General features: G+C 37.0%; 1 protein-coding gene across 14 annotated transcripts in view; it reads right to left on the bottom strand.

Moving 5' to 3' along the window:
• RASAL2 (RAS protein activator like 2) overlaps positions 1–13285 on the bottom strand; it is a 357105-nt gene that overhangs the window by 98836 nt on the left and 244984 nt on the right. The window contains exon 1 of one of the 14 annotated variants that reach the window (XM_060643619.3): positions 9111–9341. The exons of the other annotated variants lie outside the window; for them this stretch is intronic. Coding sequence (XP_060499602.1) covers positions 9111–9216 — 106 coding nt within the window. The 5' untranslated portion in view covers positions 9217–9341. Of the gene's footprint in view, positions 1–9110; positions 9342–13285 lie in introns of those variants that run through there. 14 annotated transcript variants of the gene reach the window in all.

Below are 13285 nucleotides of genomic sequence, written 5' to 3'. Positions count from 1 at the left end.
CAGTTCTAATTATTGACATTTCTTTGATTTCCAATTAATACATTTGTAGAAGTTCATATTACTTGATCATATGTTCTTTAGTTTCAGGTACCAAACTACATTCCTGCCCAATACAGTATTCTGCAAGTGATGTCTTGAACAAGGTTTAAATAATTTAAGATTTGAGTAATAGTGATCTTGCCTCAATTTTTAAACAAATTCTAGTAAATAGAATTCTCTCAATTTTAAATATGCAATGTTCTCATAAACCATTTACACTAAATTTTGCTTGTCTGCAAGGAGTACTAAAACAAAATAAAATAATTAGTAACAAATAAATTTGAACAACTAAAAAATAGTTCAGTATAGTCTGACAACCTTTTTTTCTCCTTTAATAAACATATCGGGTGATATAGAATTGCCCTTTTTTGTATGTTAAAGTGGTAAAAAATTATTTCATATACAAAGTCATATGGTTCAACTTAATATATAGTAAAATTATTAATCAGTTTTCTAGTTATTTTAATTCACATATGGAATTAAAGTGAACCATATAGTCAAGTTTAAGAGTCACTGTCTTTTTATGTACAGTATATTAATTTGAATCTTCATCTATAATTGAGATTTTGATAAATAAACTGCATTAGAGCTTAGGCTTAAAAGTTTTGAGATGTTTCCTAGGAATCATTCTTTTTGAAAATTCACATATCTCCAGGTTTCCTTAAGAAGCACATTTAAACATAATAAGGTTTAAATCTTGATTTCTTCTTATTCATTTCCATTTTCTTTAGATATCTGTTCAGCTTGATTTTCTTAAATTTTTTATTTGTACATCTCCATCAGGAAAATTTTGAAAGAACTTTTTTTTTCTTTCTCTAAGAAAATCCTCTAAATAAAGGATGTAAGAGTTAAACACAAAGGGAAACTTGACCACCTGTGGGACTCAATAGGGATTCAACTGCCACGTTTAGGGTTTAGCAGGGCTCCTAGGATTTTTAGTTTCTTCTTCAATTTAGATACCAGAATATCAATTAATTCATTTATGATGAAAAACTGAATTGTCACTGATTGAAAATATTAATGTAAGTGTAATCCAGCAATTAGTCTTTTTCGGAAGTCAAGCTACATAAGAAATCAAACCACAATTGGTGATAATTTTAAGACACTGATTCAATTTCTTTCATGGTTATAAGTTGCAAGCCTACTTATATTTTCTGTTTCTTCTATAGTCAATTTTAAAAAATTGTATCTTTCTTTAAATGCCCAATTTCTCTAAATTTTCAAATATCATAAAGTTGTTCATGATAGATTCCTTCCTATTTTTCAAGTCTCTGATTTTCTGTAATAGGGTTTCATTTTTCATTTCTTAAGTTTATTTATTTAACGGGGGGTGGGGAGAGGGAGAGGGAGGGAGGGAGGGAGGGAGGGAGAGAGAGAGAGAGAGAGAGAGAGAGAGAGAGAGAGAGAGAGAGAGAATATATCCCAAGTAGGCTCCACGCTGCCAGCACTGAGCCCGACATGGGGCTCAAACGCATGAACCGTGAAATCATAACCTCAGCCAAAAATCAAGAGTCAGACCTTTAACCAACCAAGTCACCCACGCACCCCGCTTTTTAAACTTCTAACATTGTTTCTTTGTGCTTTCTCTTTGTCTTAATCAAATCTTGACAGTTTTATCTATTTTCATTGAACTTTTTAATAAAACAACTCTTGGCTTTATTGATTCTATGACGTTTATTTCTGTCTTCCATTTCATTATCATTTGCTATTATTTTCATCATTTTTCTCCCTAAACTTTCTTTGGAGATATATTATATATATATATATATATATATATATATATATATATACACACACACACACACACACACACACACACACATATATATATAATTTATATATATATAAAATTTCTAACTTGTTGAGACAAATGGTTAATTAGCTCATTAGTTTTCAGCCTTTCTCAATATAAAAAGTTAAGTCTGTAAATTTCACTTAATAATTACTTCACAGTATCCTACAGGTTTTGATATGTACCATTTTCAGGATGTTCACTTCTAACCATTTTACAATTTTCATTATTATTTCTTCATTGACAAAAGAGTCATAGAAAGGTAACTTTAAAAGTCTCCAAAGCAAAGATTTTTAAAGTAAATTCTTGTTACTAATTTCTATCTTAGTTCAACCAGGATCAAGAGAATGCATTCTGTGTGATATAAAGACTTTGAAATTTGTTGAGATTTATTTATGGTCCAGTCTATGGACAGTTTTCATGAAGATTCCATATGTGTATGATAAGACTATATAATTGTTGGATTCAGGATTCTATATATGTCCATTAACTTAAGTTTATTATGTTTTTTTTTTTTTAATGTTTATTTATTTTTGAGACAGACAGAGACACAGCATGAGCAGGGAAGGGGCAGAGAGAGAGGGAGACACAGAATGTGAAGCAGGCTCCAGGCTCTGAGCTGTCAGCACAGAGCCCGACGCGGGGCTCGAACTCACAAACTGTGAGATCGTGACCTGAGCTGAAGTCGGACGCTTAACCGACTGAGCCACCCAGGCACCCCAAGTTTATTATGTTTTTGATGTCTTCTATAGCTTTACTAATTTTTATAGATAAGACTGTAGATTAATCTCCTTATATTTCTGTCAATTTTTGCCTTATAAATTGAGACTGTTATTGGGTGCATGTAAGATTGTTATATCTTTCTAATAATTTCTATATTTTATCATTATGTAGTAACCTCCTTTATTCCTAATAATGGTTTTGACATAAAGTTCGATTTCATCTCATTTTCATGGCTATGCTAGCTTTCTTTTATTTGCCAAAGATATCTTCCCAAACCTTTTACTTTTAATCCTCCTGGGTCTTTATGTCTTTCTCATTCACAACACTAAAAAAGATATCGAGTCTGGCAATTAACACTGTGTTTTCTGATATAGTTGGATTTTATTTTTACCATCTGTGTTTTTGTTTTAACTGTTTAGTTATTTGTTTTGGAGGACAGAGAGAGAGAATGAGAGAGAGAGAGAGAATGAGGGTGGGAGGGTGGGAGGGTGGGAGGGAGGGAGGGAGAGAGAGAGAGAGGGAGGGAGGGAGGGAGGGAGAGAGAGAGAGAAAGGGAGAGGAAGGGAGACAGAGAGAGAGAGATGGGGGGAGGAGGAGTGGGAGGGAGAAACAGAATCCCAAGCAAGCTCTGCACTGTCAGTGCTGAGCCCGACATGGGGCTTGAATCCATGAGATTCACAGATTCCATGAGATCATGACCTGAGCTGAAATCAAGAGTCAGATGCTTAACTGACTGAGCCACCCAGGCACCCCACCATCTTACTGTGTTTTCTTTTCACCTTTTTTTTAATGCTTTTTTTCTGATTTTTGGTCTGTTCAGACCAAGGTTTAAAAATCCTTGGTCAAGGATTAAAAATTTATTTTCTTTTCTACTGCTTTTGAAATCATGCACTTTATTTCCATTTTTTTAATAGCTGTCCTTAACATTTCAACACATGTACTTAAAGCCTAATGTCAATCTTGATTTCTATCCTTTTCTTGAATAATTCAATGATCTTAAAAAACTTCAGTTCCAATTACCCCCTTTCTATCTGACATATTTTTGTTGTCCACTATTTTAGTTTTACCTTATCAGAACTGTAGTTATAAATTCTCATGGGATTTTTATCTTCTTCTCTCCCTGACTAATCCAGTCTAAGATAAAAAAGATTTGTCAGTTTTTGCCAATGAGCAAATTTTTCTCTTATTTTCAGTCATCAAGGGACCCAGTCCTATAGGGAACAATGGTATGAGGATTTCTAATTTTTTTTTAAGTCTTATTTATTCAAGCTTAAAATAAATAAGCTTAAGAGTCTTATTTATTTAAGCAATCTCCATACCCAGTGTGGGGCTTGAACTCACAACTCTGAGATCAAGGGTTGCATACTCCTCAGACTGAGCCAGCCAGGAGTCCTGAGGCTTTCAGTTCTAATTCCTCACTTCATTTGGACCCTAGGCCCATCTCCTATCTTGTGGCTCTTAACTCTTAACATTCTGGGATTCTAAGACTGGCAAATGCCCCCAGGACAATTTACCACTTGTATTTTTAGTTTTCTTTTTTCTCTTCCAAGGGATTTCCTTTCCTTCCTAAGAATAGAGTTCAACCATTTAGCTTAAAAATATCTGTTTCATTAATGTGTCATTTCTAGTTGTTTCTGTATTATTTTTCAAGGTGTCTGCCATTTTGCTAGAATTGAATATACTTTCTCCTTGATGTTAGGTGTAATCTTAGTTATAAGTTACCAACATGAAATAGTTAACCATAGTCAGTAGAATCACTTAGAAACATGAAAATGTTTACATTCTGTCAAAATGATATTCTTTTATAGAATTATTCTATCACTTAACTTCACTTAATGAAAAAAAATCACTTAAATTCAGTTTAGAACATGTAAAGTAGTACAGAATATTTGAGTATTTTGCTTCTTATTCTAGAATTTGGAAAACACAATTACAGCCTACTGAATAATAATTGCAAATGCTACCAATGTACCTTAAATGGTACTTGCAGATATGAGAATAGAGAACAGTGGAGAAAAGGAGGGAAAAGGATAGTTCTGACAGAATGAGTTGGCTAATTGTGAAAATGGCTGAATCTCAAACTTTTGGGTATCTGAATAGCATTCATTCACTCGTTCACTCAAAACAAGTATTTATTAAGCACCTCTTCAGTGCTATTCTGGAAGATGCCAAGATATTAAGTGAAGGACCCTACTATGCAGAAACGGGAGTGCTAGGTGGGTACACAAATAACTAACTACAATCTAAGACTGAGTAAGTTAAATGCCATAAAATTAATACACTAGCAGTTACCTCCCTCATCTTCTCTACTTTCCACTACTAAATCTCTACAAGCATCTTTGATTCCTGTAGGAGTTTCTCCTTTCAAAAGGTTAATCCTGTGCCCTTAATCCCACACTCACCCTCAAACTCATAAAGGATTTTGTTCCCTCAGTCTCCTCTCTTACCGGTTTAATATCTTGCTCTTTCCTATACCAAATATATGTATATATGTACAAGTCTCTCCAGTTTTTAAAAAGGTACTTTTCCTTTTTATTAGTCCCATATTTCTCCAGGCAAGAGATGGAACCTATGGCTTTCACTGTCTCATCATCTGCTGTCTTTGTCTATATTATAAAATCTGGCTTCTTTTCCCTCAGTTCTAATGAATGAAACAGAACTGACAATTTCACAAGTTATTAATCAAAAGTCTCATTACCAAATCCAGTGGTCTTTTTTGTCTTCCGTAACCACTAACATAGTTGACCTTCTTCTGTCTTAGTACTTATAATACACACCGTCCAGGCTTTCCTCCTGCCATTAGGATCATGCTCTCTGTATCGCCTCTTCCTCTCTACCCCCCCCCCCCCACTACTGGTGTTCTTCAAGCTTCAGTCCCTGACCTCTGTTTTTTCTTGACAGTTTGTTGATAGTAGATCACTTACAGATGCTTAGAGCTTCAACTATCTGTCTTCTCTAGATGGCTCCCAGATGTTGCTCTCCACCTGTGACTTCATTTCCAAGAACTATATTTCTGAGGGCGTACTAGTCACCTCAAAGTCAATATAGCTAAACAGAACTCATCTTCTGTCCTCAAAATCTGGCTCCCTTTCCCAACATTTCTATTTCTGTTAATATTACCACCATCTTCCTAAATTCAAAAAGTCTTTGATTTATTTTGCTCCCCGTTCCTCCAGTCTGTCAGCAACTCTGTTGATAGATTGTTTGTAATCTCTCCATCTTTTCATCTTATTCATATTAGCTGTACAAATATTCATCTGGACCTGGAGTGTGCTGGGGGTGGAAAAGACAGAGGGTTGGGCTCCTGCTGTGGAGGCATTCACATCTAGTTTTAACAACAAATAAGCCAAGCACTAATTACTAATTATAGGGCGTTAAGTGTTAAAAGAGAGGTGCTTATTTCGTATCTGGACTTCTCTGATAGCTTTCAAACAGGTGTAACTGCTTCCGGTCTCATCCCCCTACAAGACACTTCCACATACGTCTTTCTAAGAAACTATTTTGGTCACATTTTTTTCTTCCTCATTAATCCTTAATTCTTCCCAACTACTTTCAGGATAAAATTGTTACTCGTTAGATTGTCAGGAAAGGTCCTACCCAGTGATCCACCACACATCCTTCAAGTATTACCTCTCATTGCTTCTGTACATGAACTTCCCGTTCCTTTCAAATCAGTTTGTTCGTTAGATGGGAACATAATTTAATATTCCTCATGACACTCCTTTCATACAGAAAACTCCGTTTCTATAAAAACCTACTCTATGCTTTCAGATTCAGATTAAATCCTATCTCTGTAAAGCAATTTTCAGGGTTTCTAATTGAAAATGATGTCTCCCTTCTTCAAATCCCCAAGGCAATTTTTGCTAAGATAAATCATTTCATAATCAGGTACTGCTTTATTTTATTTTCTCCGTTGTTGTCTTGAATTATCATTAAATCTTTCTCCCTTAATTGTACACAGTTCACGGTTTCTCCCCAAATTCTATGTTTCTCGCAAGCAGGTTTATCGTACACTTCTTCGTATCCAGCCACAGTACCTAGCACAGGATCTTGTTCGTGAGTAAGATCTGAAGCACGGACAGAGTTATGGAAATTTCAGTTTGGATGAAGGGACACGGCCGATGAGAGGAACAGCAAGTGCAAAGGTAGGAAAGGGCAGCATTTGCCTGAGATGTAGGAAGCTAATCAATTTGGTGGAATGAAAGTCCCCTTGGCCCCTCCCCAAAGGAATACTGGAATGCCAGACAGAAGGGCCAGAATAAGTTCCAGATCACAGTGTTTTGACTTCATCTGATAGGTGAGGAGAGAGCCATGGAAGGCTTTTGAATAGAATAACGCACAGCAATTTTATGAAGCTTCATCAAACCAGCACTGCACTAAATCAACAGGAAGGCCTGAACATCAGTTACGTGGCTTCTGTTCAAAAGTGAAGTAGTAAAGTCTAACCAATACAAAGTTCTTTCATCTTCTCTCCTAAAGAGAAACCTGCCATAAATCCTTAGGGAAAGAAACCATAGTTTGACAGGTTCTCTGACACAACGACTCTTTTGGTTCCATTAATTCTAGATTCATCATAAAGTAGATTCGGGTTTCTCATTGTTCTCTTGGCGTCTTCACTGGGAAAAGCATGTTCTAGTTCATGGTAACTACAGTAGCAAATGATATCACAAGAGCTTTGCTTAATCCTCAAGCTATTACAAGTTGTATTGAGATAGCTTTCCTCCTAGTTCCTCTGGAAGAATTTAGTAAATTCCCATTTACCCACAGATGGAGGTGTTTGCTACCCATGGTCAGGAGAGAGATTCAATCTCCCAAATAAGACGTGCTGACATCCAGGGCTCACTGCCGCCACAGTGGAGCAGGGGTACATAGCTATCTACTCTCTCAACAACTAAACTTGTTGTAGCTCTTGAGCAGAATCAAGACTGATTTATCTGTGTCTTGTCTATTACGAATGCTAAGGTTTCCTTCCATTAGGTGGACAGTTTGCAAGAATTTGCATGTTTCTTCTAAGTGTGTTCTAACATCCTTTGTCTTTATCACTTCCACTTGTGAAAAAAGAGTATAATTCATTAACTCTCCTAAACAGAGGACGGGAGTGGGGGCAGGAGGGGACATACACTGAAGACCCTTTTAATTGCCCAACTCTATTTATTTGATTAAATTCTTTTTAGGTAGAGAGGAGTAATGGCCAAAAAAGAAAATAAATTAATCTTGAGGTTAGATAATTAGAATACAGAAAAATATCATTCAAGAGCGAAGGAAAATACTTAGTGTTGACTATACCTTCCTTTCCCATGATGCAGTAGGGTCTAAGTGGTTGGTTTTACTCAGGGTTATTTGTGTTTGCTTTTCTTCACTGATGTTTCTCTAGGTATGTGGACGGGTGGGGAATGGGAAGCAGGTAGGATAGGACAGGCTTCAGAGAATTGAGGAGTTAGGAGGTACACATATTTCTTAAAGTCACCCAAATACCCAAGACAAGTGAGGCTGTGATAAACAAATTAAGAGTAGGATTAATATCGAAATATATATCTCTGAGTCTTTATAGAATTAGGAAAGATCTGATCAGGATGACTCTTTACATCTAAACCTCATGAAAAAAAAGAAATCATTTATAGAATGTTAAGATTGACAACGTAATTGAATTAAATAAAACAGAAACTTATGCTAAATACAATAAAAATTTTTTTTTAAAAAGATAGAGATATCTTTTGGAATGGCAGAAGAGTATTTCTAAGGTCATAAGCAATACTCATGAGGCACAGATCAGAAAACTATAAATTTTGTCCACTTATAATAAAGGTATATTTATATTTAGCAAAACATATGAGACAAATCAAATGTATAGAAAAACAGATAAAGTTGAAGGCAATTATTAATCTAACAAAAGTATTCACAAATAGGATTTGTGTAAGTATCAAGCTCTCCTATTACACTGATGACACAATTGGATTTATAACCTAACTTTATGAATTTGTTTATGATATCAATAATTCCACGATCAATAATTGCCTTCCTTAGAAATTTATTAGAAAACATCCATAAATGGGAAGTTTAAGTAATAGCTGTATTTTATATACTCAGTAGAAATCTGATATATGAACATTACAAGTATTTCACACCTTGCATAAAAGCTACTTCTCAATCCATATGTTGGCTTTTCTTGCACACAAAGCCCACTGCCACTCTTCCAAGGCAAGCCTCAGCATCACTGTACTGAGAGGTATAGTAAAACAATAACATATTTCGGCTAGTAGAAGTTGTCTAAATACCACGAACAGCTGACCGGATGACACAGTAAGCTTTGCACGGAGCTAGCACTCTTTGTTAAAGCAAAGCAAACTGTCTGCTATTTCTCATAGGCAATGTTGGTGACATTCTTTCTACAAACATCAGCAAACCTTGAACAGCAAACAACTTAAACATATCCTTTTAATTCCTACCCCCTTTAAAATATACAAAGTGGATTTTAGAAAATCTGGGGTCTTACTCCCCAAAGTAAGAGAAGTTCAGACAACAAACGGTTAAAAGAACAAGCGGAGCCCTACCGTACCCAGAAATGACAGAAGGCTCTTCTCCTCTTCGGTGCTACTATCCAACCACTCGGCCACATCACCGGGGGAAAGGAGACTCATTCTCCAGCCAGAAAACTTTTCCATACAGAGCACAATTACTGAATGATGGAGTGGGAAAAGAAAGATACAAAGACTGAATTCTTGGGGGTCCGACACTTAAATTGCTGGCTAGGCTGTAATGATGAAAGAGCAAATGTGATCCTCCCTCCACTCTGAATTCTGTCTCTGTGACATCAATCTAATACAACGGGGGGGGAGGGGGAAGGAAATAGAGAGGGTTAAAAGAGGGTGACAGAAGAGAAGGGAAGGGAGATTTGTCCTTCTGTCTCTTAGTGTTAAGCTTTAGCCTGAAAGAGAAGCCAGGATAAAATTGAATAATGATTTGTGTTTAATGACAGGAGAAAGCAAAGGAAAATAAAGAATAAAGACACTCAAAGGAAAAGAAACAGGTTCCTACACTGAAGCAGCTTAGATAACCAGACAGCACAATAGCTAATCAGTTAAGTAAAGCATATCATCAAACAAAAACAAAGGCAAAAGAACAAATTCAGCATTTTGTTTTGTTCCGAGAAGAAAGGTTTTCAAATTTCCTTTCAGTCAACCAGAGAGAACTGCAGCCCCCTAACCCCTTCCTGCTTTAGCTATTTCAACAGCATCTCAGCCCCCTTTGCGAAGATTTCCTGCGAGCAAAGGCAGGTTGATAAATCTGTGAATAGGAAGCTCTCATCCCTCCTTTCTTCTCCTCCTCCTCCGTTCCTCCCCCCACCTCGCATGGCGACGGCATTGATCGACAATAATGGAATCTGTAACTGACTGCCAACAGCAACATTAAGGATATTACAAGTCCACTTCATAAGAATTCGAGCCGGTGGTCGGAACTTGGGGGCAACTCTGGGCTTCTAGTCAATAGCTCTGTCTTTCTTAGCGAGAAAGAAAAGAGGGGTGGAGAGCGCGGGGGGGGGGGGCGGGGGAGAGAGGGAGAATAGGAAAGAAGGCTGAAATCTGAAAGAAAGAAGTCAGAGAAGTAAGCTTGTTGGGCTATAGGTTCAGAGACCCATCAATGTAGCAAACGACTGTCCTTCAACTCCTGTCACACTGTCATTGTGAAGGAGTCCGAAACAGATGGATTTTTAAATATGATTTACATTACATACTTACATGCTTGGATTTAAGGTCAGTTCACAGGCTTACACCTTATTAATACGCAGAGAAAAATCAAACAGTAGAGATATTTTCAGAGACCCATAAATCACTAACATCCCTGTTTTCTGTAGATTGATCAGGCGTGCTATGAGAAAACAACACTCTTAAAAAGCTCAGAGTCTTCCCCTGCATTAGCAAAATATTAGCTCTGTTCCCAATAATCTATTTTCTTTCTGTTCTAGCAGTCTGCCTTCAGTGAGAGAATTCTCACAGCTTAAGAGTTACTATCTCAGTATATCCTGAATCCAGACTCTCCTCTCCATGTTGACTTCATTATTCTTCATCTGGACTCTAGTCAACTCGGTAAGATTCTTGTTTTATATATTAACCTTTATAAACCCAGTGGCTAAAGTAGTGCCTGGCACTTAGAAGGAGTTCACTTATTTACTGAAGTTTTGTTTAGCTGCTCTAAAAGTTTTAATAGCTTCAAGATTGGCAGGAAATATCAGGCTGAGTATTTTAGGATCTCTTTTCTTTTTTTTTTAATTTTTTAATGTTCATTTACTTTTGAGAGAGAGAGACAGACAGACAGATCATGAGCAGGGAATGGGCAGAGAGAGAGGGAGACACAGAATCCGAAGCAGGCTCCAGGCTCTGAGCTGTCAGCACAGAGCCCAATGCATGGCTGGAACTCACCAACTGCGAGATCATGACCTGAGCTGAAGTCTGACTCTTAACCTACTGAGCCACCCAGGTGCCTCCTTTTTTCTTTCTTAATGTTTATTTTTGACACAGAGAGAGAAAGAGACAGAGCATGAGCCAGGATCTCTTTTTAAAATTAGTCATTTTGACAGATAGTTACTTGAAAGTAGTTATAGCAATAGTACCAATTGAGGAGATACAAAATCTAGGGGCGCCTGGGTGGCTCAGTTGGTTCAGCGTCCAACTTCGCCTCAGGTCGTGATCTCATGGTTAGTGGGTTCGATCCCCACGTCCAGCTCTGTGCTGACAGCTCACAGCCTGGAGCCTGCTTCATATTCTGTGTCTCCCTCTCTCTCTGTCCATCCCCCCACTCATGCACTGTCCCTCAAAAATGAATAAACATTAAAAATATATTTAAATAAGGGGCGCCTGGGTGGCTCAGTCGGTTGAGCGGCCGACTTCGGCTCAGGTCGTGATCTCGCGGTCTGTGAGTTCGAGCCCCGCGTCGGGCTCTGTGCTGACAGCTCAGAGCCTGGAGCCTGTTTCAGATTCTGTGTCTCCCTCTCTCTGACCCTCCCCTGTTCATGCTCTGTCTCTCTCTGTCTCAAAAATAAATAAACGTTAAAAAAAATTAAAAAATATATATATTTAAATAAATCCATACTTTGTTACTCAAAATAACTACATAAAATTGAAAAATATTGACAAATATGTAGAAAAAACATTTTCTCAAAATCCACAGTCTATGCTTGCTTAGTATTTAAGCATGAATTGATAATCCCTTTGTAAGAACTTTAGGACACGCCAGAATATCTGGAGCTCCAAAGTTGAAACCATTGGCCTAGAGCATCAAGTTCAAACAACTTGGTGTGATGTGGCTCCTGCTTCTTTCCTGGTAGCGGCTCCCCCACACTCTCCTTGACTTAGCTATGCTGTGCTATCTACCTCGCTTCCAAGTCTTTGCATGTTCCAAAGCAAAGTAATCACAATTCATCTGTTTTGTTCGTTGGTATATCCCCACTCTCTAGAGCACTACCTGGCACACAGTAGGTGCTCAAACATCTTTGTTGATTGACTTTGGTACCTCCAGTGAGGTATCATTCTTTCTACCATGTATACCTGACTATATTGAACTGATCCATTAGGACTCAGTTCAAATATTACATCTCCAGGTCTTTCCTGACACCTTAAGGCAGAGTTAATAGCTTTCTTACCTATACTTTCATTGTTATTGCTCCTATTACTTTATTGAAATTATCTGTCTACATAGTGATTTCTTCCACTACGCCTTGTGCATTTTAAAGGCGAAAACTGTGCTCTAGTAATCTAAACAAAATGTTTTAATGTCTAGCACACAGTGGATAATTCATAAGTGTTTATTGAATGACTTACTGGTGAAAGTGAAATTGTGATTCTATATACCAAAGTACTAAAGAATTCCATGTATTCCTGATAAAAGGATCTACACCACCAGTCTCCAAATCAACAACCAAAAATAAAACATGGTAAAAGAAAAAATGAATCTTTTATTTTATGTATTATAGCGAAGAAAAGTCAGTATAGGCACAAAGGTATCACCAAAATGATCCGGTCCGAGAAACTTGCCTTCTCTAAACAGAGAGTTAGCAAATGAGGCACCCCAAGGAAAAGCTCTAGATTGAAATTTTGTCATAATATAAAAGGCACCGAATTGTTTTTCCTTGTTTATAGCCAGAGCATAGCATGAATTAGACCTGCTTACATAAAAATTTCCTTAAAAATAAAGCAATAAAACTTACTTCAAGATGTAAACATTCTATAGTGGGCTGTACATTTTGTTAAAATATGAGTCAAGGCACCAAAATACTGTGAGTAGGGCTGTTAGAAATAATGCTTGACAATAATCTTCTCAACAAATGAACCAATCACATATATTTTGGTGGTTACTGTGTTCTTCACATGGAGTAAATATAAGCATGTACTTACTATTGACATTTGTTTTGATTTCATTCGTTATTTTCCAAAAAATACTGAAAGCTTATGGAAAGTGCTTGGTGACTGGGCATTTCTATTTGAGGGCATTTACATTTCCTTGTAAATGCGTGTATGTGATACGTGTGTGTGTGTGTGTGTGTGTGTGTGTGTGTGTGACTTACTGGGCTGCAACTACTAATACGGCGTTTTTAGGCACTTCATTAAGTGCTCTACATACAATATCTCATTTGAAATTCTTAAACAACAACCAGGTGGGATAGGTATTATCTTCATTTCACCGATGAGAAAACCATAGATCAGGAAACTTGTCTACCTACCGACCTTTGTCTAAGGT

Source organism: Panthera onca, chromosome F1 (assembly GCF_046562875.1).
Source record: "Panthera onca isolate mPanOnc1 chromosome F1, mPanOnc1 haplotype 2, whole genome shotgun sequence".
Lineage (NCBI taxonomy): Eukaryota > Metazoa > Chordata > Mammalia > Carnivora > Felidae > Panthera > Panthera onca.
This window is presented reverse-complemented; position numbering and strand designations above follow the sequence as displayed.